The sequence below is a fragment of the Phaenicophaeus curvirostris genome, chromosome 3 (assembly GCF_032191515.1).
Source record: "Phaenicophaeus curvirostris isolate KB17595 chromosome 3, BPBGC_Pcur_1.0, whole genome shotgun sequence".
NCBI classification, from domain to species: Eukaryota; Metazoa; Chordata; class Aves; order Cuculiformes; family Cuculidae; genus Phaenicophaeus; species Phaenicophaeus curvirostris.
Window position 1 is genome coordinate 66,211,648 of NC_091394.1, and position 25,461 is coordinate 66,237,108.

At 40.1% G+C, this 25,461-nt stretch overlaps 1 protein-coding gene across 4 annotated transcripts in view; it reads right to left on the reverse strand.

The window, feature by feature from the left end:
* Positions 1-17,250: 17,250 nt before the first annotated feature.
* The window catches only part of JPH1 (junctophilin 1), an 82,719-nt gene continuing 74,508 nt past the window's right edge, over positions 17,251-25,461 (reverse strand). Inside the window, exons 5-6 of one of the 4 annotated variants that reach the window (XM_069854241.1) lie at positions 19,808-19,903; positions 17,251-17,944 (exon numbers count right to left, since the gene is read on the reverse strand). In XM_069854241.1, coding sequence (XP_069710342.1) covers positions 19,823-19,903 — 81 coding nt within the window. In that variant the 3' untranslated portion in view covers positions 17,251-17,944; positions 19,808-19,822. Of the gene's footprint in view, positions 19,702-19,807; positions 19,904-25,461 lie in introns of all 4 variants that reach the window. The other 3 variants (XM_069854240.1, XM_069854238.1, XM_069854239.1) reach the window with 3 other exon arrangements.

The following is a 25,461-nucleotide window of genomic DNA, read 5'->3' on the forward strand; positions in this document are numbered from 1 at the left end:
AGCTTTAGCTGGAGGGAATCTCAGCATGAAGTCACCATTTAAAGGCTGAATCATGGTGTATGGGATGGAGTCTCCCCTCACTGCTATGGATGATTTAGACAACCCTTTGTAGGGTGGAGAGACTGAGGAGCAGCTGGGGTAGAATGGGACCTTCTAGTCAGGGCTGTTGTGCAGTTTTTGTTGCTCTTACACCCGCTGATCTTAACTGGTGCATGAAGTTGCTGCCCAAATCTGCCCAGCACTCTTCCACAGTGGGGTTATGAATGCCTTTGGAAGGTTTCATTGCACACATGATCTTGCTCTTGTAATGTTCTCTGAGTGCTGGAAGCAGCGGCCTCTTTGCTCAGCCGCAGGTGAGTCGGCAGGACTGGCAAAGTGATTTTAAGTGTCAAATACTGAAGCTGGAAGCAGTGAGTGCTCGTGAGCATGGGAGGATGCTGTACAAACTCCAGTGCTTCGGAGTGTTGTAGTCGTATTGTGCCATGAGTACAAATTACTGCAGGCCCTGCGTTGGTCTGACCAGTCTGTGCTGATGTGCCTCCTGGCAAACTTGTGAGTCTCAACTTTCTGGAGCCGTGAGGATGAGTGCCATTTCCTGCGTCATACAGGAAACTCCCTGATTTCACCTCATCCAAATGTGTAATGACACTACATGGTGACTTGTTCTCCAGCTGCCAAAATAAACTTATTTTTGTTTCTCACAGAAGATGGAGACTAAGGAGGCTCAAGGCTTGACTTCCATAAACTGAGTCCTGAGCAGCACATGGATCTGGCTGAAAGTCTGCAACAGGGGATCCACAGGTCTCAACTTGTCATCCTTTTCACGGAAAAAATGGGCATTTCTATAATCCTTGTTACATATTATATTCTTATGATTACTGCATATATACAGAGGTAATGATAAGTGACAGAGAGCATCATTTTACTTGTTTTTTTTTTCCCACAGACTTTAAGTGAGCATTCCCTGTTATCCCTATCCTTAGAAGACCATCCAAAGACCAAGACGGGGACATAAAATGGGAGTCTGGTTCCACAGGGGTCTGAAGATGGAGCACTGCAGTCCCGTGGCTCAAAATGGTTTAATTGACCCAGAATGCTGACAATTCACAACTAAAAAGGAGGAAGTCAGGAGTCAGACAATGCAGTTAGCTCAGCATGATGTAACCAGAGGAGGCTTTGGGTGCACAGAGAGCTAAGCAAGCTGTGTAGCAAGCAGCACAGGTGAAGGTCATGTTTCTGCTGAGAAATGGAAACTAGCGTGGAGAGTGACATTAAGAACAAGTCAGATGCCTGGGAAGTATAACACAGGTTGCAAAAGAGAATGCTGTGTCACAATAGGAAGGGGACAGTTAATAGTCTTGAACACAACCTAGTGAGCAGTGATAACGCTAAGTAAAAAAAAGAAGGTGGCAATAAAGCCACTGCAAGACTGTGATTGAGGATTGAGGATTTACTTTATATTCTGTTCATGAATCAGGGAAATCTCTGACACATAAAATAAACTATCATCTGTTAAGCAGCTTTGGGTAGGTGCATAAACCCAGTGGTTAGATTTGGACGGCCAAATGCTGGAGTGCTGACCACATCATGGGCTGTGGGGAGTGAGGACTGACTCTTGCTGACAGCATTAAGCCTGAGCTTGCAGGCATGCAGAAAGATAGACAAGAGGGATGTGGGACTTGAGGTCACCCAAAGCCCTACTACAGCAAGGATGTGACTAATGAGAATATTCACAGGGTTACTAAGCAGAAAAGTGGGATCAGCATTCTCCTGCCATTGAACACAAATAAGTGATTCCAAGAATTAGGAAGATATTTTTACTTTCTTGCTTTAGGGTTTTGTTTGATACCTCTGCTGCAGGTTCCCATAATAACATCTCCTGCGAGATGTTAATTATGGGAACCTTGCAGCAGATGTATTCAAACACAACCCTAAGCACAGACAAGTAAAATATCTTCCTAAATTCACTTGGAATAGACTTGGTACCTGGAGTCCTGTTGGGTAGGATCATTTCCATAGGTACTTTGTTGAAATGCAGGATGGTGAAGGATCCTAAGCAGAAGCTGCAGCCAATATTTCATTAGAAAATCAGGATATTGTCTTGAAGTATCATGTTTGACTACACTGACATTAGCACCTGTTAGATCCTGTTACTATGAAGAGGTGTAAAATCTGCAGAAGTACCTGCTCAAGAAGTGAAATGTCACAAGCGTTATATACTTCTAAATGATACAAGCATGTAAAAGCTCATGTCCCACTGCTTTCAGGGAAATAAAGGTCCTTTTACAAATTATATCCAAAATTTACTAGCAGAAAGGCTTCAGTTTCAGCTTCAAGAACGAAAATCCCAATGTTTACCACAGCATCTGCCCGGAGTTGTGGATTTTGCAAAGACCTACTTAAATTCTGCTGACTATTTGGGAGTAGTTTCATTAAGGATGCATTTTCCAAAGGTAGTAGAATACCAATATCTGAGAGATTTCATTTAATTTCATGGTTTAGTCTGATTGAATTCAAACCTTTAAACAAACAAGCTGAAAATGTCCTGTCTATATCCCTTCCTCCCCAAAGAAAGCATTCCTGAATTTGGATGATTGCTTATTTATTCATACATTGTGGGAACATTATGATTAAGCAAATGTTAATTACACCCTTAACGCAATTGAATTAATGTAATAAATTATCATGTATCTTTTTATTAGATTCCAAGTAATTATTTATGCCCTCCCCATATATTTACATGGTATAAAAGATTAAATTTCCCATTCTTTCTGATGAAAACTGTAAATTTGTCAGTGTAAGAAGGCAAGTCACATCATGTTTTGGTGTATGTGAAATTTTCAAGTGGATGGGTGTTCATTTTGAGGTCATAGAGTCCTGACAAGAATGGTGTCTGTGAAGTCAAGGAGAAACAACATCTAGCATGTCAGTGTCCTTAAACTAGCTGCACATTTCAGTAAATATCAGAGATTTATTGGTGAGCCAGAGGGAGATGAAGGGAAGGCTAAGGTTAAGACTACCATTTGTAATTTTCAGATCACTTACGAGCAGGATGAAAATAAGCCCTTTGAAGTCTCCCAGGCTGAATGGTGTGAATGTTTAGTACTGACCCCTTCTGTTGCTTCCCTTTGGAGTTCTGCCAGGGCAGCACATTTTGCACCGTGTCCTAAGTGAATTTTGTCCCTAAGCAGTTAAAAGCAAAATCAGTGAAGAGCAGAACCTCTTGCATACATTGCTTATTCACGTTTATTTTAAAGATCAAAAAGACAAATTGTGTGAATCTCTGAAGAATATGGAAAAATTCAGGAAACTCAGAATTGTTTGGGTTCCAAACTCCCGGCCACGGGCAGCGACACCTCCCATGAGATCAGGCTGCTCAAGGTCCCGTCCAACCTGGCCTTGAACATGTCCAGGGATGGGGCGTCCACAACTTCACTAGGCAACCTGTGCCAGTGCCTCACCACCCTCATTGTGAAGAAATTCCTCCTAATATCTAGTCTAAATCAGCCCCTCTCCATTCCTCCTCATCCTAGCACTACAGGCTTTGTAAATAGTCCCTCCCCAGCTTTCTTGTAGCCCCTTTCACATCCTGTAATGCTGCTGTAAGGTCTCCCCAGAGCCCTCTCTTCTCCAGGCTGAACAATTCCAGCTCTCTCAGCCCATCCTCATATGGTGGAGGTGCTCCAGCCCTCGGATCATCCTTGTAATCTTCCTCTGGACTCATTCCTACAGTTCCATGTCCTTCTTACATTGAGGATTCCAGAACTGAACATAGTACTCATGGTGGGGTCTTGCAAGAGTGGAGTAGAGGGGCAGAATCACCTCCTTTGACCTGCTGGCCACGCTTCTTTTGATGCAGCCCAGGATACTGTTGACCTTCTGGGCTACAAGCGCACATTGCCGGTTCATGTCAAGATTCTCATCAATCAGCACCCCCAAGTCCTTCTCCGCAGGGCAGCTCTCAATCACACCATCCCTCATCTTGTATTGAAACCATGGATTGCCCCAACCCAGGTGTAGGACCTCACACTTGGCCTTGTTGAAACTCATGAGGTTTACACAGGCTTATTTCTCCAGTTTGTCTAGGTCCCTCTGGATGACATCCTGTCCTTCTGGTGTGCCACCCAGCTTGGTGTCAACTGCAAACTTGCTGAGGGTGCACTCAATCTCGCTTTCTGTATCATTAATGGGCATATAAAACAGCACTGGTCCCAGTATGGACCCCTGAAGGACACCACTCATCACAGATCTCCATCTGGACATCGAGCTGTTGACCACAACTCTCTGAATGTGACCATCCAGCCAACTCCTTATCCACTGAGCAGTCCACCCATCAAATCCATATCTCTCCAATTTAGAGAGAAGATGTTGTGGGGGACCATGTCAAAAGCTTTACAGAGGTACAAATAGATTACATTGGTTGGTTTTCCTCTGTCCACTGATGTGGTTACCCCATCACCGAAAGCCACTAAGTTGGTCAGGCAGCCCCTCGTGAAGCCATGCTGGCTGCCTCTAATCACCTCCTCATCCTCTATGTGCTTTAGCACAGCTTCTAGGATGATCTGTTCTATGATCTCCCCAGGCACAGAGGTGAGGCTGACAGGTCGGTAGTTCCCAGGGTCATCTTTTCTACCCTTTTTAAAAATGGGCATAATGTTACCCTTCTTCCAGGAACTTCTCGTGACTGCCATGACTTTTCAAATATCATGGAGAGTAGCTTGGCAACCACATCAGCCAATTCTCTCAGGACTCTGGGATGCACCTCATCAGGTCCCATAGTCTTAGATATGTTCAGGTTCCTCAGCTGGCCAAGTGAGACAGGTAAACTTAGGTGAGACAGGTAGACCTTAATATGTCAGGAGGAAATAAGTAGCTGTTGTTTCTGGTGTGGCTTTTCTACTTGTGCCATTTATCCATGGTTACCAGTCAACATTCTTCCAAAATCAAGTACTCTCCTTGAAGAAAACAATTTAGCTTGTAATAGCTCCTATCCAGCTACAGAGTAATTCTGTTTGACTGCAACTGCATTTTCTGCAGTTTATAAAAGGTATTGTTTAATCACCATTGCCACTGAATTAGAATATTAACCTTCTGTCTTATGTGACTTGAGTAATGAAACAAAGGTAAGTAAAACCAGGCTCTCTGATGTGGATGTGCCACAAGCAGCATCTGCAACTTCCAGGAACTAAGCTTCTCCTTCAGGAATGGTCCAGTGTCTTCTTTAAAAAGAAGACATGGATTGCTAAGGATTTAAAGATCGTTCTCGAGCAATGTATGCCAGACTGCTGTATTAGATCTGATCTCATCCTTGATTTCAGTTACTTCTGGTGTGGTGAGTATTAAGGTTAGAAATATTGGAGTGGCATTTGAAAAAAAAAAAAGGGAATTGTTAAGGCTGGGGAAAGAGGAAGGGACTTACCCATTCCCAGTTAAAACAAATCTCTCAACAACAATGGATGTTCAGGTCTGCAAAATTCATTCAACTGTTTCATACATTCTGGAAATAAGAAAGTTACCTCAAACAAGTTCAAGGATTCCTGTTTTGAAAAGTGACACATATTTTATTTGCTAGGCTCTAGGCAGTAAGAGATATGCAGGAGGATGCAATTATACAGACACTACAGACAACAGAAAGGCACTTTTTACGTTTTCTTACCTTAGCTTTTCTTAGCTTTTCCCAGTGTCTCCACAATGTGTAATCCAGACGCATTTCAGTTCTCCACTGTTGTTATTATTTGGGATAATACCCCATATGTAATTCTACTTTAGTTAAATATGTTAATGGAATTAATATACTGTAAATACATCTCTAAGTATCCCCCTTGGAATAGTTGATGTGCTTCGAAACAGGCTTGTGTTTAGTCCCCTGATGAGAAGGTCTAGAAGAATAGGAAATAATAACACAGCCTGCTAGCCTATGTCATGCCAGCTATTTCATGCCAAATGTTGTTCTCAAGCACCTGGCAAGCACAATTCATTCACTTTCCAAATGTCAGTGGCCAGCCAGCTCCTCAGGACATTCCCTCCCAACACAGGGACACTCGATAGGCACAATTGGGCAGCTTTTGGCTGCCAGCCTGGCTCCCAAGCCACGTGCACAAACTGTAAGGACGGAAGTGCCTCTTGTTTATGTTTTTGTCTTGCAAACGACAACTTCTTCTGTTATCCTTCCTGTTTATTTTACTCTGCCATCAGTTTTTTGCAGTATTTCAATGGGACTTGTGTATATTTCAATGGACAGGTGTATATTTGGAATACTGAAAACATTCCTTTGGTGCCTAGATGTAACAACGGGTTTCTGCTGTAATATGCAAAAAGTAATGGTATGCTGTAAGCATCTGGCTTTTGGGGTCCAGCGCAGCTCTAAGAGTTGGGCACGTGTGTAAATCTGCTATACATGCCATTATTCATCAGTGCCCTCTCCAGGATACAGGGCTCCAGACTCAGTGCGGTGAGCAGAGGTGTCAGAGGCCTTTGACTGCCAGCAGCTGAGCCCAGGTCGCTGCTTCACCACCTCCTGCTTTCCAGCTGCAGGTCGCATCACAAGTCCTCTACCCTAAAGCTCGTACCTACAGTCGGCTGGCAGCTGTAACGCTGTCTGAACAGTGAACTGAAAGAAGCCTTGTCAGCACACAGAGGGCATCCTCAGCAGGGTATTTGTGTACAGTCTCTCTAGTCAACTTTTGAGACGCAGGTTTCAGTGGATGTACTGCAACTGCGTACAAATGGTCTTCTGAGATTCTCTGACTCATTAAATGTAACCTAAAAGCTCTTGTCATTTCCATCCAAAATAAATTCAAATAATGCTGCTCCTTACGCTGGAAAATTTTCTTCAGTGTTTTCAATCTCACTTTAGCGTGAAGAATGCAAGATGGGTGAAATGTCAGACAATTAACTAGTAGTCATGCAGAGAGCTGAAAAAGTTTTTCTTCTTTTATTATTTAATTCATAAGACAGCACCTCACATATCTGAACCCTTAGCAGTCCACATCTCTGGCAGCTGAAACCATCCTTTTATTTTTAATTTCAATCACTACAGACTTGCAATTTAAACAATTATTAAAAACACCTTAGTGCTTAAAATAAAACAAATGTTTGTAAATGTGGCCAGAATCATTAATGATAGACTTTACAGCTGGGCACATGCTCTACACATCCAGTATTTTTATGTATCTGTCAGCAATGACTTATAGAAGTGCTCAGTGTTCTGGGTAAGCTCACATGTCCACACTGAGTCTCTGAAATGTCTCTGCTGCCTTTAGGCTGCTTGACTGAGGGAAATGGCTACAATTACTGCTGTTTCTTTCTGTCTGAGAAGAAAGGCCATGGGGCACTCCGTGTGTCTGTGGTGGGTGCCGGTGTGTATGTAAACCTCCTCCCTCCTCTCCCCCTCTGCCTTGCTGGCTTCCATGAAGAAGTGGGGCTTGGATGAAGTCCTAACTCCTCAAAGGTATCTACACAGACTTTCTGGGATGTGGAAAAACTGATTAGCACTCAGGTAAATCAAAGGAGATTGAGAGAAGCCTGGTTTACTGGAAGGAGCCCTTGGCTAAAAGTCATCCTCAATCCTGTATTTCTTCACCTTCAGGGAGAAGCTCAAGCTTTCCTCTCAGTGTGGTCATGCAGGAGATATGCTGAAAGGTGCATGGTCACAGCAGGAATGATGATGATGATTTGGAGAACTGACATTTGTTTGGAAGGAGGGCTGTATTTATGATCATGCCTTTTACTGGTCGTGTTTTGTACCTATTTACCCTGTTCATTTTAACATTTTCACTACTAAGTAGTACAGAGTAGTAGTCTGGATGTAATTAAAAACTCAGGCAATAGATTGCTTTGTCAAGGATGAGGGAACAGCCGTACCTGCTTACCAGCACATATGGTCTTTGGTGCCAGTGGAGCGTTACAGACTCTCTAACTGAGTCATCTCTCCCTGAGGAAGTTGCATGAAAATAACACTTAACAAGGGTGACAAAGACTGCAGAGATAAAAGGGAGTGAAGAATCTGTTAGCAGTATTTCTGTAGCAAGCAGATGACTGAATGTGTTTCAAAATGTTACGTAATTTCTTGCGTGACACAACCCCACAGTCTATAGAGCATATGCAACACTTGGTACAGCAGTGGATCAGTGTAAATATCAACAGCATTTTTGTAGTCTTCGGAGATGCTCGCAGAGAAGTAAACCTGCAGATTAACTCTCTTTCAAACAGGGAGCTTTTGTGATTATAAAGAGGTTTAATTTTTTTTCCTGCTTTTCCCACATCTTTATTAACAGCAGGAAAATCCCATTGTATAAAGTATTTTTCTTACAGAAGTTTTACAACTGTCAACAAAATGTACTGGTACAGTGTCTGCTTTATTGGCTTTTTTCAGTGGAACTCAAGCCAGCCTGCCATAACAGCAAGCTCTTGTTTTCTGCAGGTTTTCGACCTGTTTTCCTGAACATTTTAGAAAAGGAGGCCTTCTGATAAATTCAGTTATTCCCAGAATTTAAAAATTGTATGAAAGTCCATTGAATATCTTCCGCTGAGAAAATGAAGGACACCCATCCCATTGTTGAAGACCTGACACTGTCTTGGTGTTGCTTCTTGGATATTCTTTGGGCTCCTAAGCCATCCTTGCTGTGTTTCAGTGTGGTGTTCTTGCAGGACTGCCTGAAGCTTCCCAGCCCATTTCTAGCTTGTGCTCCTTCCTGCATTACACACCCTCGTCAGTTTGGCATTTGCGAGTTTTGGCGAATTATCCCCTCCACTCATGTGTGCCTTCAGTCAAAATCCTCACATTCTTCTTGACTCGCTACTGCTCACATTTTCTTCTTCCTACCATCTGTCTTGCCTTAACATCCTCCTACCTTTTTTTTGCAGTACACTCTCTACACTCTCCTTTAAGTTTCTCTTCCCGCTGTGTAACTTATGTGTTCTGTAAAGAATGGCGCATTCCTCAGTCCCCCAGCTCCCACACCTCTGCCTAATGCCCACAGGCCCTAATAATTAGCATAGAATCACAGAAAATAGGCAGTAAGGGGCATTTAGCAACCCTTCAAGCTGTAATCTCGTCCAGAGTAAAAATATGAAATCCTACTCTTTCCACATTAACCTAATCAAAAGAAATTACTCTTATAATTAGAGAATTTTTCTTCATGTCTAACTTGCATCTCAATTTTCATGCAGTCTAAGTCCATCCATTTTTGTCTTAACCCCCATGGATATAGAAATATGTCTAGAGTGTCTGTTTGGATACTGAGGATGGTTACTTCTAAGACTTCTACCTCTTCATATTCCTAACAAACTTCAGTTTCCTTGGTACCCAGTATCGTCCATTTTCTTTGTATTTTTTCTGTCCATAAACAGTCCTTTTCCCTTGCTTTAACAGATACAGGTCCCCCATGTCATCTCCTTTCCCATCACTTTCTTTCCTTTCCCCATACTTCCTACTCTCTTCTGTTTCTGGTTTTAACACCTGTAGCTCCTTGTTCCTAAATACTCGTTCCCAGTCCTCCTGACAATGCCTGTTCTGCTGTGGGGGCATGTGGAGACTTGTTGCAATCTATGCCAGGAATGTGTTGCCTTGGTATGGCAGGAATCCGCAGCAGCCATCGGCTGTGATGAAAATGCCTTTCAATTACCCTCTCTTTGCAGAATTTCTGTTTTAGTCCTTAGAAGAGTTGGTGCTCTTCTGCCTTCACTGTTTCCATGGCAGCTGATCCCATCCTTTCGTGACTTTCTCGTCAGTGGCCTAAACAAAACCTGGAACTGTCATAATTAAAATGTAAGGCAGTTTACAACATTTTTGATGACTGAGTGGTATTACGTGATAAAGGTACTTTGCAGCTAAAAATGGATAAGTAATTAAGCACCATTACTTTAAACTGTGATACTTTCAGAGGTGTTCTGTGGAACATGTCCTGAATATAGTAAAATTGCAATGTTAAATACAGTTAATGTCACTGCTCCAGAAGTACAGAACATAATTGTGTATTTAACCCAGAGTTACTTCAGCCAGATTTTAACTAACTTTTTTTCCTCCTCCTTCCTTAAAAATCACTCCTAGTTCAAGCTGTTCAGCTCTGCACACTTGGAATCAGACCCAGATCTGGATTCTGACAAAAAAAAATCCAAAATTAGAGTCCGTAGCTCCAATTTCTGATCCAAAATCTAGACCTAAACGCTTTCAGCCTTTGGCATATTTGTATAGTCAAATTCAACATTTTCACAGGCTGCATTTTTCAGTGTAATACATGGTTTCCTCCTGGTTCCTCCCTTCCTCTCCCCACCAATGTATTTGAATAGTAACTGTGAGATGTTCAGGAGGGGGGTAATTTTTAAACATAGGTATTTTGTGTAGACCAAGATCTTTAAATACAGGCAGCCATTCTCAAAAATCTCGGTAAAGGTCTGTCTTTTGCGGTCCAGTGCTGTCCAGTCAAACCACTATTCTGTGAACCACAATTTGGAAACACAAGAAAGATACGTTTTCTCTCTCAAATGCCCGTGCTGATCTCAAAGGACTTCAGGTACTGTCATGGATTACCACACAAATTACTATTGTGAAAGATAAGACTTGGAATTCTACTCTTTGATTATATTCAGTATTTTCTTCCAATCTGGATAAATAAACATTAGAAAAACAGAATTAAAAACCTACAGCTTAAAGCCTATAATTCATCTGTTATTTAGTACACTTTCCTTAATTATCATTGAAGTCTTTTATGAAAGTAAAACCTAGCTCTTGCCTAAATGTAGGTACCTCAATTTCCATGTTTGATGAATCAGTGTAAGACATGGAGAAAGACAAATGAAAGCTCAGGCAATTGAACAATACCTCATTTATTTCTGTGCTGCATCAGAATAAGCATGGCCAGCAGGTTGAGGGAGGCGATTCTGCCCCTTTATTCCTGTGTCCAGTTCTGGAATGCTCAATGTAAGAAGGATATGGAACTGCTGGAACTGGTCCAGAGGAGAGCTGCGATCAGAGGGCTGGAGCACCTCCCATACAAGGACAGGTGGAGAACGTTGGGCTTGTTCAGCCAGGAGAAGAGAAGGCTCCGAGGTGACCTCATAGCCACCTTCCAATATCTGAAGGGGACCTACAGGAAAGCTGGGGAGGGACTGTTTAAAAAGCCTGTTGTGATAGGACTAGGGTGAATGGCTATACTTTGGAGAGGGGCAGACTTAGATTAGGCATTAGGAGGAATTTCTTCACAATGAGGGTGGTTGAGACTCTGGCATATGTTGCCCAGGGAAGTTGTGGATGCCCCATCCCTGGAAGTGTTCAAGGCCAGGTTGGATAGGGTCTTGGGCAGCCTGATCTCATGGGACGTGTCCCTGCCCATGGCAGGGGTGTTGGGACTAGATGATCTTTAAGGTTCCTTTCAACCCTAACTACTCTATGATTCTATGATTCAACACAGGATGTATTTTCTTCAATATATCAATCCACATGTTTGTATATAAAGTACAGAAATCATCATACCACATCATCCCAGTAAATCACAATGTTTAACTTTATTCCTTGGTATTTTGAGTTGACAACCAGCTTCAGCTGCATGGCGAGTCTTTTTCACAGTCTTACCACAGACATTTGTAGTGGAATCCATACCCAGTTGATAGCAGAATTTTTCATCAATGATGACAACATTATGTTGGCTTCTATGAGTTACGAAGATCCGTTACAAATCTCTGTGTACAGAGGTTTCAGTCACTTCCTTTTCTCTTCAGTTCTCACATACTGTTCTTAAATTCCTGTCCTGATACTGCAGATGGTGAGTATAGATTGGAAAAGAACAGAGCTGCATAAACCAGAATCAATAGTACGTAGTAAACCGGACCAAAGGAAAATTGTGACATGACACATGCAATTCATAGAATCACAGAATGATAGAATCACAGAATAACGAGGTTGGAAGAGACCCACCGGATCATCGAGTCCAACCATTCCTATCAAACACTAAACCATGCCCCTTAGTACCTCGTCCACTCGTGCCTTAAACCCCTCCAGGGAAGGTGACTCAACCATCTCCCTGGGCAGCCTGTTCCAGTGCCCAATGACCCTTTCTGTGAAAATCGTTTTCCTAATGTCCAGCCTAAATCTCCCCTGGCGGAGCTTGAGGCCATTCCCTCTTGTCCTGTCCCCTGTCACTTGGGAGAAGAGGCCAGCACCCTCCTCTCCACAACCTCCTTTCAGATAGTTATGGAGAGCTATGAGGTCTTCCCTCAGCCTCCTCTTCTCCAGGCTAAACAACCCCAGCTCTCTCAGCCGTTCCTCATAAGGCCTGTTCTCCAGCCCCTTCACCAGCTTTGTTGCTCTTCTCTGGACTCGCTCCAGAGCCTCAACATCCTTCTTGTGGTGAGGGGCCCAGAAATGAACACAGTATTCGAGGAGCGGTCTCACCAGTGCCAAGTACAGAGGGAGAATAACCTCCCTGGACCTGCTGGTCACGCTGTTTCTGATACAAGCCAAGATGCCATTGGCCTTCTTGGCCACCTGGGCACACTGCTGGCTCATATTCAGTCGGCTGTCAACCAACACCCCCAGGTCCTTCTCCTCCAGGCAGCTTTCTAGCCAGACCTAGTCTAACCTAGTCTGTAGCACTGCACAGGGTTGTAGTGCCCCAAGTGCAGGACCCCGGCATTTGGCCTTGTTAAACCTCATGCCATTGGACTCTGCCCAGCGGTCCAGCCTGTTCAGATCCCTTTGCAGAGCCTCCCTACCCTCCAGCAGATCGACACTTCCACCCAGCTTAGTGTCGTCCGCAAACTTGCTAAGGGTGCACTCGATGCCTTCATCCAGGTCATTGATAAAGACATTGAACAGGGCTGGACCCAGCACTGAGCCCTGGGGAACCCCACTTGTCACTGGCCTCCAGCTGGATTTCACACCATTTCCCACCACTCTCTGGGCCCGGCCATCCAACCAGTTTTCCACCCAGGAGAGTGTGCGCCTGTCCAGGCCAGAGGCTGACAGTTTCTCAAGCAGAACGCTGTGAGAAACTGTGTCAAAGGCTTTACTGAAGTCCAGGAAGACCGCATCCACAGCCTTTCCCTCATCCAGCAGCCGAGTCACTTTGTCATAGAAGGCGATCAGGTTAGTTTGGCAAGACCTGCCTTTTGTGAACCCATGTTGACTGGGCCTGATCACCCGGTTCTCTTGCATGTGCTTCATGATAGCACTCAAGATCACCTGCTCCATGACTTTCCCTGGCACTGAGGTCAGACTGACAGGCCTGGAGTTTCCTGGGTCCTCCCTGCGACCCTTCTTGTAGATGGGCAGAACATCAGCCAGCCTCCAGTCCAGTGGGACTTCCCCAGTCTTCCAGGACTGTTGGAAGATGATGGAAAGGGGTTTGGCCAGCACATCCGCCAGCTCCTTCAATACCCTTGGGTGGATCCCGTCCGGCCCCATAGACTTGTGGGTGTCTAGTTGGGCTAGCAAGGCTCTGACCACCTCCTCTTGGATCATGGGAGCCTCATTTTGCTCCTCTAGCTCCTGGGTTTGTACACAGACGGAACAACTTTCTTTACAATTAAAGACTGAGGCAAAGAAGGCATTAAGTACTTCAGCCTTTTCCTCATCCCCTGTCACTGTTGTTCCTTCTGTGTCCAATAGGGACTGTATGGTCTCCCTAGTCCTCCTTTTATTATTTATATATATACATAAAGATTTTTTGTTATCTTCCACAGACCTGGCCAATCTGATTTCTAGTTGAGCCTTAGCCCTTCTGATTTTTTCCCTACACAATCTCACTTCCCTCCTGTAGTCCACCCAAGAGGCCTGACGCCTCTTCCAGGGCTCATAAACATTTCTCTTCTTCTTGATATCACTCAAGATCTCTCTGTTCAACCAAGCTGTTTTTTTCCCCTGCCGGCTTTTTTTCCAGAACATGGGGATGGCTTTCTCCTGAGCTGCTAGGATTTCCTTTTTGAAGAGCTCCCAGCCCTCATGGGCTCCCTTGCCCTTAAGTACTGTCTCCCATGAGCCTTTGCCAACCAGCCTTCTGAAGAGTTCAAAGTCTGCCCTCTGGAAATTGAATGCTACTGTCCTGCTAACCACCCTCTTCACTTCACCTAGAACAGAAAACCCTATCATCTCATGATCACTTTGTCCTCACCAGCTGTGCAAGGAAGTTGTCTTCCACGCACTCCAGGAGCCTCCTAGACTGCTTCCTTTCTGCTCTATTGTACTTCCAGCAGATATCAGGAAGATTGAAGTCTCCCACAAGAACAAGAGGCATTGATCTAGATATTAACCCCAGCAATTTAGTGGAGGACAAACTGCAAGACAGACACCTTCCATAACCACAAAGAGCTAAACTTGCTGCTTAAACAAGTGTGCTGACAGGAAGAGTATGAATTACTGTAGTAATTACTGAAGTCTGGGGGTAAATGGCTGTGTGTGAGGAAGAGGAAAGAGCTGAATTTTCTACAGTTGGGGGGTTGGTAGGTAGTGAAGGATAAATAAAAGCTAATTAAAAAAATAACAGAAGCACAGAAAAAATACAACCAAAATAATTTCAAGGGTGATAAGGAAAATCCTGTTATTTCCATCACTGAAAAAAATTCAAATTCTTCCTTTTGCAGAAATAGTACTCAACATCAGCCAGTTTGCACCTAAAATCTCCTAGATAACCAGACCCAAGCGACTATGAAAAACATTAGCTGAAACAAGCACATACAAATATGATGAAATTTAGAATATCAGATAAGAAAAAACCCATCTGTTCCCTGCCTTTTTTTGTTCTCTTTCTAGCAAACAAAAGGAAGAAACATGAGAGATTTTAACAAATACTGTAACCAGCTTCATTTTGGCTATTGGTTTTATTCAGGTGAGGGATTTGTTCAGCCGTTACAGTGATGGTCACAACATAAGCTGTTCAGATAATATTGAGTTTTTCCTCCTTGTGTGAAATCTATTGACATTATAAGCAGTTTTTCTGAAAGATGTTGTGCATGGAAATGATATTTACCTCCTACAATGGTAGGAGGTGTAATGTCTCCTATTTTGCAGTTTCTGTGATCAGTAGAAAAAAAAACTGAGATGGATAATGTAGATGGCTCAGCTACAGCACGTTGCCATTCATAGCTTCTTGCTCAGACTTGACATAATTTCTATTTTTTCCTGTTTCTGTGAATATTAAATGAGAGAATTAAAAGAATACTTAATTTTAAAGGGTTATTTAATTTCCCATCTCTTCATTTGCCTTGTTTACTGAATTACATTTCCATAGGAGAATCGCATGTAGAACTGTCCTCCCTGACTTAACGGTTCTAATGAGCTGTGAATAAACCCATTTTGATATAATTCACAACCTGTTTTATTAACAATATCTAAGTTAATTAGTCAGTAACTGAACATTACTGTGGCTCAGTATGTAGTGATTTTCTGCAGGCTTTTATCATTGCATCCAGGTTATTAACAGAATCTTGTAATATTGTGCAACTGTATTTTAACAGAGCTTTAAATAGATGTGTAATGTGTCATTAAAAGTTATGTAAATAACTACTTCCAAACTTTCAATGAATCTCTTGTAAACAGGCATTTACTCTTTTTGAAGTCAGCACTCAGTAGTATTAATAGTTTTTATAACATATGTCTGTATCTGAAAGGCAAGTCATAGTCATGTATGATGCAATTTCTGCTTTCAAACCAGATCCTTCATTTTGGAACTCAAATTCCACACTCTTTGTGTTCCTTACTGTGAATTTCCTGATGGGAAGGTAAAGTCAGGACTGTATATACTAAGCAAAGAAAGGAGCAGATACACTAAAAAAGCAGTGACAACAGATTAATTTTTATCTTCCCTTTGGCACCTCAACATCATTAATTTGCTGTTTTCCTGTGTACACTACAAACATTGTTTAATCAGATAGAGTTGCCTAAGAAACTTTTAACCTTGAATTCAGAAGTGAGAGTTCACTGCCTACTGGCATCTGTGGAAATACACACAACTGTGCCAGGAGAAACTACTTTGCCAGGGAAAAAAATTTCCTTGCACTGAAGCGGGGTAAAAATTTCCACACTACAGCAAATCTAGAGCATTAAGTTGCATGATGTGGCCATGTGTTTTTTTCCCCCTAGGCACAGCAGATGCATTCCCACATAAAACCATTTGTATGTTTACAAGTGATATAAACCACTGGTAAAAACACGTCGCAGGAGAAATGTCCATCTGCTTCCAGACACCATACAAAAGTTGCTGTATTTCCACGTACATGTTGATTTTTGAGAATTATGAAAACTGATGTGCAGGGAAGGCTGTCATGTTACTCAGATGATTGTGACAACTCTTTATTTTTCTGTACCTGGTCAAATCCTTTGCTTGTTGTTGTTAAGATTTATGTATACCTGAGTATATTATCACATTCATAGAACTTAAGAAATATTTCATGTCAACTTTACTTTCATTACTGAACATGTTATAAAACATAGATCACAACATGTCAAAGAACTGCCTCAGTTAACTTGACTTTAAAATTTGCTGCATTTATTTCTGTTTATTTTTCTTGAGAAAGTATTTTCCTCTACTCAAAGAGCCAAACATTTTCTTCAGGGAGTGCATTATAGCATTGAAAACACAAATTCCTAAAGTTGAGCTTCACACTGGCAGAATTATTTTAAAGAATAAGACAACAACAGTTACTTCCTAAATATATGTTCCCATTAAGTAGGGACTACTAAGCTCACTTGCTCTCCTTTTCAACTAAACATTAAGATTTCAGTATAGTTGGCTAGTAATCGGAACTAGAATCACAGAAAATAAAATTCTCAGCTGATTTACTAGTTAAGCAAATGTGGTAGTTTTAAGATAGTTGTAATGGTGAATTTTCTCTGTGTGGAATATTGCCTCATAAACTTTATGTTAATTTTGAGCCTATGATGACCTTGAAGAAGAGGGATGTCTTAAAATGTTGATTCGCATACAAGAACAGCTGTTAATGGACCAGACACTCATTGATTAAAACAAGACTGATTAGACCATCACTATAGTGGGAGAATAATTTAAGGTACTAAATTAATAAAGATACAAAACACCTGTATCAGAAGATACGAGAAGGCACATAAAGGAACTTGCCTTCTTTATTTTTTTTTTAACTTTAAATTGTTTCCCAGAATAATTTTGTTGCAAAGAGTAACCCACAACGATTTCAAAAGGGCCAGGACTTCACCCATTTTCCTGCTTTGCTCCTCGTTTATTCGGCTCCAGAGACTGAACAAAGTAATTCATAAACAGGAAAAACTAGCCTGAAACTCTATTAATAACCAACTTATTTTTATTAGAGCAAATACAGTTGTGAAAACTGTACATTGTACATTTTGGGTCAAGAATTATAAATAGAGAAACTCATAGATAAACTCATAGATAAAGAGTTCATTCTTTGACAGCAAGAAACTTTAAATAGACAAAATGACAGTATTAAGTACATTGGCAGGCTTCATTGTGCTGTCCAAAATGTAGTGTACAGTATAACAACCAATTATAAATAGCCTTTCATGTAAAATACAGCTGTGCACATTTTAGAAAAATACCAACAATTTGTTTGAGCTTTGTTTTATAAAAGCTTATAAATCATACATATTTATAAATGGTACTAACATGCTTACTTAAATTTATAAACATTTTCATAAGCTTTGTTACCCATTATTTCCAGAGCATAAAGTATTTTAATTAAACATTTAATAGGAATTAAATACGTCAGTTACAAAATTATCTCTCCACGTACGGAGACAAGGGTGATTTCACTGTTGGATGAAACATTTTGTCCATTATGTCAAGGCTTACACAGTAACTTTTAAAATTTTTTTCTTATTTAAAAATTACTTTCCTAAATTTAAAACACAATTTAAACTTTTTTTTTTAAATAAATATACAAGTTTTATTTTCATTTGCTCTCTTTCTGCTTTCTTCTTTATCCACACTGGTCAAAACACAGGATTCTCAACATACTTCTGTAAAAAACACCATGGTGTTACTGCCCTGCTTGGAGCTGCTTTGCTGCACAATATTCAGTCCACACCTACATTACTTTAATGTGCTGCATTAAAAGATAGCTAACGTACTTTGTAAGAATGTCGCCCGTTAAACCATGCAAACACTTAAAAAGTTTACAAACAGGTTCAAAAACTATATTGTATGGAAGATTTTCTAATAGAGATAAAATAAAACATAATACAAGCCCTTTGCTTTTTTTAAGCTTTAAATTAAAATATTTACTTGCCAAATGATCACACCACGTATTTTCAGTAAATAAGCATGCTTTTGATTAATATAGGGTACAATAATTACAGTATAATGGCACATAAAAAGAAACATGAATACATCATTTCAACAAAGGGCGGCAAAACTACTTAAGACAAACTTTGAAATGAAAAATTTTGAGGCTTTTTAATGCTGAGGTACAATTAGAAATGGACTTCAAAGACACTGAAGGCATAGAACCAATAAACAGTCATTTAACATTTCTAAATGCTCTACCTGAATGTCTTCAACACAAATCTTTAAAAATTACAATAATTTATTATGAGCATTAGCTAGCTTAACTGTCATTGGCATTAATGTGCAGTCAGACAAGACTTTATTTTAACTGCTGGCAAAATACCTCAGTGTTGAAACATAATAATTCAAATCACCAATTACCACAGCACCAGAATTAAAAAAAAAAAAAGAAAAAAGAAAAAAAAAGTCAACATGCAAACCCTGTATCTCGTCTTTCTTGGCTTATTCTGACATTTCACTTCCTTCTTAGAATGTACTGATATCAACTTAAGGTTCTTATTCTTCTACCCTGAAAAAATTTTGCTTGCTATTGGCATAAGCATTTGAGAGCTTTTAGGTACCAACATTTTTAAATTTTGCAATCATGGTGTATTACTTACTAAACCTTAAAGCAAAACAGCTCTTCAGGTTTAGGAAAGCGAATTTAAGAATTTTATCTTCAGATCAGAAGAAGAAATTTCATTTTCTGCTTCTACCACTAGACAGAACTGGTAGCTTTCTCCAGGTTGGACTAGACACTATGTTATGGCTATACATCAAATTTCATAAACAACAAATGAACAGAATCATGCACAGGCAAATGAAATTCGATCTCCCAGAACATTGCAGGAGATGTTAAAAGCAGCAGGTAATGGAATAAGACTGGTGACTGATGCTGCTAACTATTTCTTCTAATGAGATAAGAGTGAACGCTGGAATCGCTTCCACAGCAACAGAATCCTCTGACCACATTCCTCTGGCAGTCGTTTTCCCATCTCCCCACTAAAAACATCAGACGGTAAAATAGTAAGGCAGCTGTTAGCTTCCATCAACAAAAAGTGCAGCTCCATACATTTCCAGTTTAGTCACACTCTGCTGGAACAGACGGAGAAGCCAACGCACTTCACTGGCGGGGCTGCTTCAGCAGATTATTTTGTTTGTTTTCCAACATGGCTGCTTGCTTCAACTTTCAGAAGACCCCAAAGCCACAAGCCATCATCAGAGACCCTGATCTGGGCTCCTGGCTGAATTTTCCAAGTTTCATCTCTCTTGCGTCCCATCCCAATTCCAAGCCTCCTTCCCTGTGTCTGAGCATGACAGGTGCCATTTAAAAGGCTGATGACACAACTGCAGAGAACTGTGGGCTAACACCACTAGTTGTCATGACTTCACTGAAGGGTCAAAACAGTTACATTATTAAATAACTATGTTGAATCACATTCAGGCATAGCTAAAATTAAAGTAGGGAACATTAAAAGTATGCAAAGAAATTACATCTTTGTCATTTGAGGTGGGGTGGATATGGCGATTTTATATGAAAACAAGACCTTTCTTACCTTTCCTAATTCCAATCAAGTTAGAAAATGGACAAAAAGAATGGCTAAACCAATATTCAACAGCATTACGAGGGCAATCATGACTGAGTTAGGGCCCTGAAAATAAAAGAAAGACATCAGAATTCATGCAACCTTTCACACAGCGCACAGCAATGAACATGACCTGACTTCATAATTTCTACCTGTTTTGACCTTGCTCTGTAAGATTACCTAAATAGTAAAGATACAGATTCTGTCTCTGAAACACAGTCATTCTCTGTCATATTCAGGTGAGCTAAATACAATCTGTGTGAAAATGAGCTGGATCAATACAAGCGAGGGTACACTATTATACTGTTCTTAATCATGCTGAGATTATATCACACAAATGCAACTGCAAAAACAAATGAACACAACCCCATTGACACAAAACCAGTATCAGCTTTAATTAAAGCAAAACAAAGAACTTGAACTACGTTAGGAAAGTCAGAGTGCTACTCTTCATCCTTGCAGTAGGTTCCTTATCTAATTCCAGCCCATTCCAAAACAGACATGACAACGCGCTTTATGACAAAAATACCCCTTTTTTGATAACCAAGGTGGAAAAAAAAGTTACTTACCACTGCATCAACGTACCTACACCTGTCTCCACTACAGATTAAACCACAATTTTAAACATGGAAAATTAAACTCGTACTGATATACTCTGACACTTATCTTACAGACCCATGCACTGAAGAAATGAAAAGTCAAAACACTCTGTCCCTTCCTAGCTAAAGTGTAACTTGGTTATAAAACTTAATCATTACATAATTTTAGTCTTTCTGTGAAGCTAGAGAATGAAGTACTTAATTATTTTCAGCAATTTCGTGTACATTTTTTAAGACAAATTTGCTTCCTAATCAACTTGAAATAATGTCCTGAACAGATGGAAATTCACAGTTCTTCTGCACTTCTCTTATTTGGTTTACTGCAATATATTTTCAACAGACATTTGTATACGCTCAAACTTTAAAGTTGCTGTAAGATTACTGTAAGCAGAAACAGAAAAACTCTTTACTCAAACAATACTTTCCTAACTCACAAAAAACGCATCACAAAAAAATCTCTGCACAAAACTATCTTCTGAGCTACACAATGAACACTGACTTGCATAAGAAGATATATGTTTCATTAGAAGTGACATAATTCTTTTCACTTTCCACATGAGGTATGCCTTGCAGAAGTTCATTATGCTTAATGACAATACTAATATCAGCTATATAATTTCTGGAATGATACAGAGTAAGAACTTGCTGTTATTAATTTGCTGCTGCCATGTAACTGGGAAGCTATTGAATAGTACTTGTGTCATTATTATATCACATGCTCTCATCCTGAAACAGTCTCATTAAAAACTTCCTAGCAGAACACACCTTTACACAGTAGCTGAGATGGCAGGGCAGATGTGGACGACTAAGTTCTTGAATAAGTTAAAAAAATATGTTAAGTACTCCTTAAATCTGTGGGGAGTCTAAACACAATTGGCACCTCTATCCATAAAGGCCATAAAGCTCTTTTCCTTTTCCTAAGCATCAATTCACACACCGAGGAACTAGGAGTTTATGTTCAAAGAATGACTGAGACTATCAGGATGCTAGTTAAATGTTGCCATATTGGCAGCCACATTCACATTTTACTTAATGGCAGAATGGCTAAAATATTCACTAGGAAATTGAAAACTAGGTTTAAGGTCATGTTAGTCAAAGGGATTTTGAATACCCAGTTCCCACTTACTAGTGGTATGTTTTAACCATTGAGTCACAGAACAGAAGTGGAACCATGTTCCCTCCTTCTTACTGGAAGTAAGCCACTATGTGCCAAAGAATATGAGACGCTTGGTGACAGGCAACAGGCATAAAAGGAAAGCACGACTCCAGGTGCGGTTACTTTTCCGAACACAGCACTGTAAGCAGTCTTGCTGTAGCAGTGTTCAGTTCAAGGTTAATTTCTTCTTTCTCTTTCTAGTACAGTCACAGTTGTGCTAGCTTGGCTATTTCCACGCTTTTCTACTATGAAGGAAATCCAAGTTCCCATCAGTGTTCCCACCAAGTGTGCAATTGTGAGATTTATGCATGAAAGCCATATTGGAGGACTTTGAGCAATAAACAACAGCTAGTTCGAGAATCCCTAGGTTTTGCTGTCTTGGAATGTCCATGTGAACACCCTTAGAGGGAATCTTCCATTTAATGATTTCTTTTTCAAAAAAGCCACCCCCCAATATTATGAAACACTAGAAAAGCACATACATGTTAATGTTACGTATTTAAGAAGAAGTGTGATTACCCTATTAATTTCCTCTAAGATTTGGATTTGGCAACTTTCTCTCCAGTGGTGAGAACAGGTTCCTCTAAGAAGCTGTGGATGCCCCTTCACTGGAAGCATTCAAGGCCAAGCTGGATGGGGCTGAGCAACCTGATCTAATGAAAAATGCCCCTATTCATGGTAGGGGCAGGGGTGAACTAGATGATCTTTAAATATTCCTTCCAATCCAAACCATTCTATGATTCTGTGATTCTAATAGGGACTGCCTATGTGACCAAAATCAGGTCAATAGTTCCTGTATCATTTGGGATCCCACCTAAAGATTTTACAGTTATACTGTGCCAAGAATTACAAGGAACAGTGAAGGAGATCATTGCCTAATAGCATTAAAATTCACTGGGATTCGGTTACCTAATGCTTTTATATTTGAAAATAACATCCATGAACATCAAGTTCATTTACTACTAATGAAGAAAAACTTGGACCTTTGTGAACTTCACAGAAGTCAGGAACTTATTCATTACCTGAAATATATCCTGAAACAGCATCCTGATAGCTACAAGACAGCTTCTGGCTGCATGGCAAGTGGAGACTGCAGCTCAAACAACAACTCAGTATCATTAGTCTTACAGAATTAATCTTGGTGGAATGGGAAGGGACTTCACTGTCGATCAGGTTACATATAATAATGTCAACACAATAATGTTAGACAAACTAGGATAAAAAACTTATGGGCTATGGTCTGAATCAAGAGATCACATCTGTAAAACCAGAAGAAAAGCGACACCTTAAAAATTGCATTGCAGATTTTATATAAAAATCAAGGAAAAATGTGTTATCTGTTCATTATGATACTCTAATGAGTCTATGTTTTATACAAAGAAGCAGATCTCATCTCCTTTAGCCTGTTATAAGCACTTTGTTTCCTCTTCTCATGACAACTTTCAGCCGAAAGCAGAGTTCCTTGATAAACCAAAGAATGATCAATTATTATGCAATAAATTACTACCTGTTTTGTAGATATCTGTGAAATGAGCATTCAATGCTTTAAGACAAATACCATAAAGACGACTTCAGCGTCCTGCAAGTGCTTAATATAGCAAAAGCCAAAATTAGGCTGAACAATCCAGGAGTGACTAAAACAGGTGCACTAAGGGAGCTGCAGTAGAAAAAGCTCCGGTCCTGCTCAAAACCTGCCCTTCCAGCTTCTAGTACATCAGCCACTTACACAGTTAAAAATATAACCATCTGATTAATTTTCATCTGGGGAGGAAATAAAGTTATTTTCCTAAAATGTAGCACCAGGAAGTATTAAGATTTGTCTGGTAATGCCACTGCATCAGGAATGTCCATTAAATTTAGCATAAGTCTTACTCAAAGGCTTTTTTATAGGATCAGGCAAATAGTGATCTATTTTTCTAACATCACAGTAGTTATATCCTTTACTAACTGGATTTTAAGTGAACAGAGATGAGAGCAGAAGCACATTGCATAACATTCAGCAAAATATAATGATTTTAGATACAGGTAAAAAGCAGGCGAAACACTCTGTATAGCTTAATAATCTTTAAATATGAAACAAGAAAATGACAATATAGTAGAACACTGGTGCGTAGGCTTGTACCTGACCTAGCACAACACATGGACACATACCAGGCAAATCAAATGTGTACCCACAGTACCTACAATGGTATTTTCTGCAATTCAATCCTACTTTTTACACAAATCTAAGACAATCTTAAATTAGCTCGTATTCAAGGTGGAATAGCGGCATGCAAGCTGACACTGGGGCTACAGGCTACAGGCTATTAATAAGCAATTAGAAACAACAGCTAGTCTTGGTTTGTGGTCAAGCATCTTTGCACACGCTTCACACTGTGGTAAATATAAGGTAATCTGAAAGTGCCTTACTGTGAGTGAAAAAATGATCATTTGCCTCTCATTTATTAGGGTAAACTGACAGTAAACTGAGCAGCTGACAAACAGTGAATTTGTTATAGGGCTTAATGCATCTTTTCACCCTGATAAAACTGATAGAATCCTTTGGCTCCTTCTTATGATCTCTGAAATGATTTTAAACTCTGATTTTTGGACATCGGAAAATAAGTACACAGAGAAGAACATTTATATGTATGGCATAAGAAGAATATGCTCATATTTTTCAAGCATAATGCCAGAAATGGGGATATCTAGAGAATCAGTACTGTTCCTATAACTAAATTATTACACAGATGATATTCAATGACGTTCTTAGGGATGTAACAGATTCATAGAAAATAGATTTGATTACTAAAACAGCTGCTGCAAACTTTTCTGTAAATAAAGCTGTTTAAAGATCTTAATTAAAATTAAAGTTTATGTTTCAGTCAGATGTAAGAAACAGCTTTGATTCAGATACACAAAAGGAAGAACTGAAAATATTGCACTCTCTATGTTCCTAGATCACGATCACTGGAAATTTGGAAAAGGCACAGAATAGTTTTTTTACAGCATTTTTGGGTAATCTAATGAAAGTGCTCAATGAATGCTACAGATTCACTTTTGCATTTGAAAACCAGGTTTTCTGATTTTTTTTTCATGAGAGTGAGATTTGTTTTCTCTTTACATTCCTTAACAAATATATCTAAAAACTTTTATGGAGGGTCTAAGGAAGATTTACTTTCAAATCACAACAGAATAATTTTTCAGGATGACTACAAAGCAATTGCAATTACTGACTAAATCAAAATAATTCTCCAATGCAGCCCTAGAATTCTGAAGTCTCTCAACATTCAGAATCTTTGGGGATAAAGAGAAATACACTAATCTGGCTTCTTCTCAGTGATTGTGCACTCTTAGGCTAGCTACTGTGTATCTCCAGCATGCAATTGAGCTCCGTCCAGAAGCACTGCAGAACAGGCTATGTCTTTTTCTGAAGGTGATACTAAAAATTAAAAAGAAAAGTCTCCAGTCAGTGTTAACAGTCATTCTGTACTCCCTCAGTCTGCTAGGTCAGTAGGCTACTCCTTTCTGCTGTAATTATTTTTACTCATTTCAGCATTTTAAAGAAATAAGCATGTAGGGAATTTTTTCTATTAAGGCAAATTTAGAGACACATGGAAGAAATCTTTGAAAAAATACATCTACATATAACTTAAAATGCTGTTGTATTAAAAATAACTTCCTAAACTCTACCTCCCTTATTTAAATGCTGATAATAAGTATAATACAATTAAGATGCTCCAAATGAAGCAGTGGAGCAGTTCCCAAATTTTGTACAACACCTTATCACTTTTCCACCTTTCCTGATAACGGGCTCATGGTCTTTATCCTGATTATTCTAGAAGGTCAATACATTGCTCTTTAGGTGCCCTACTTGGTTTCTTAAGGTG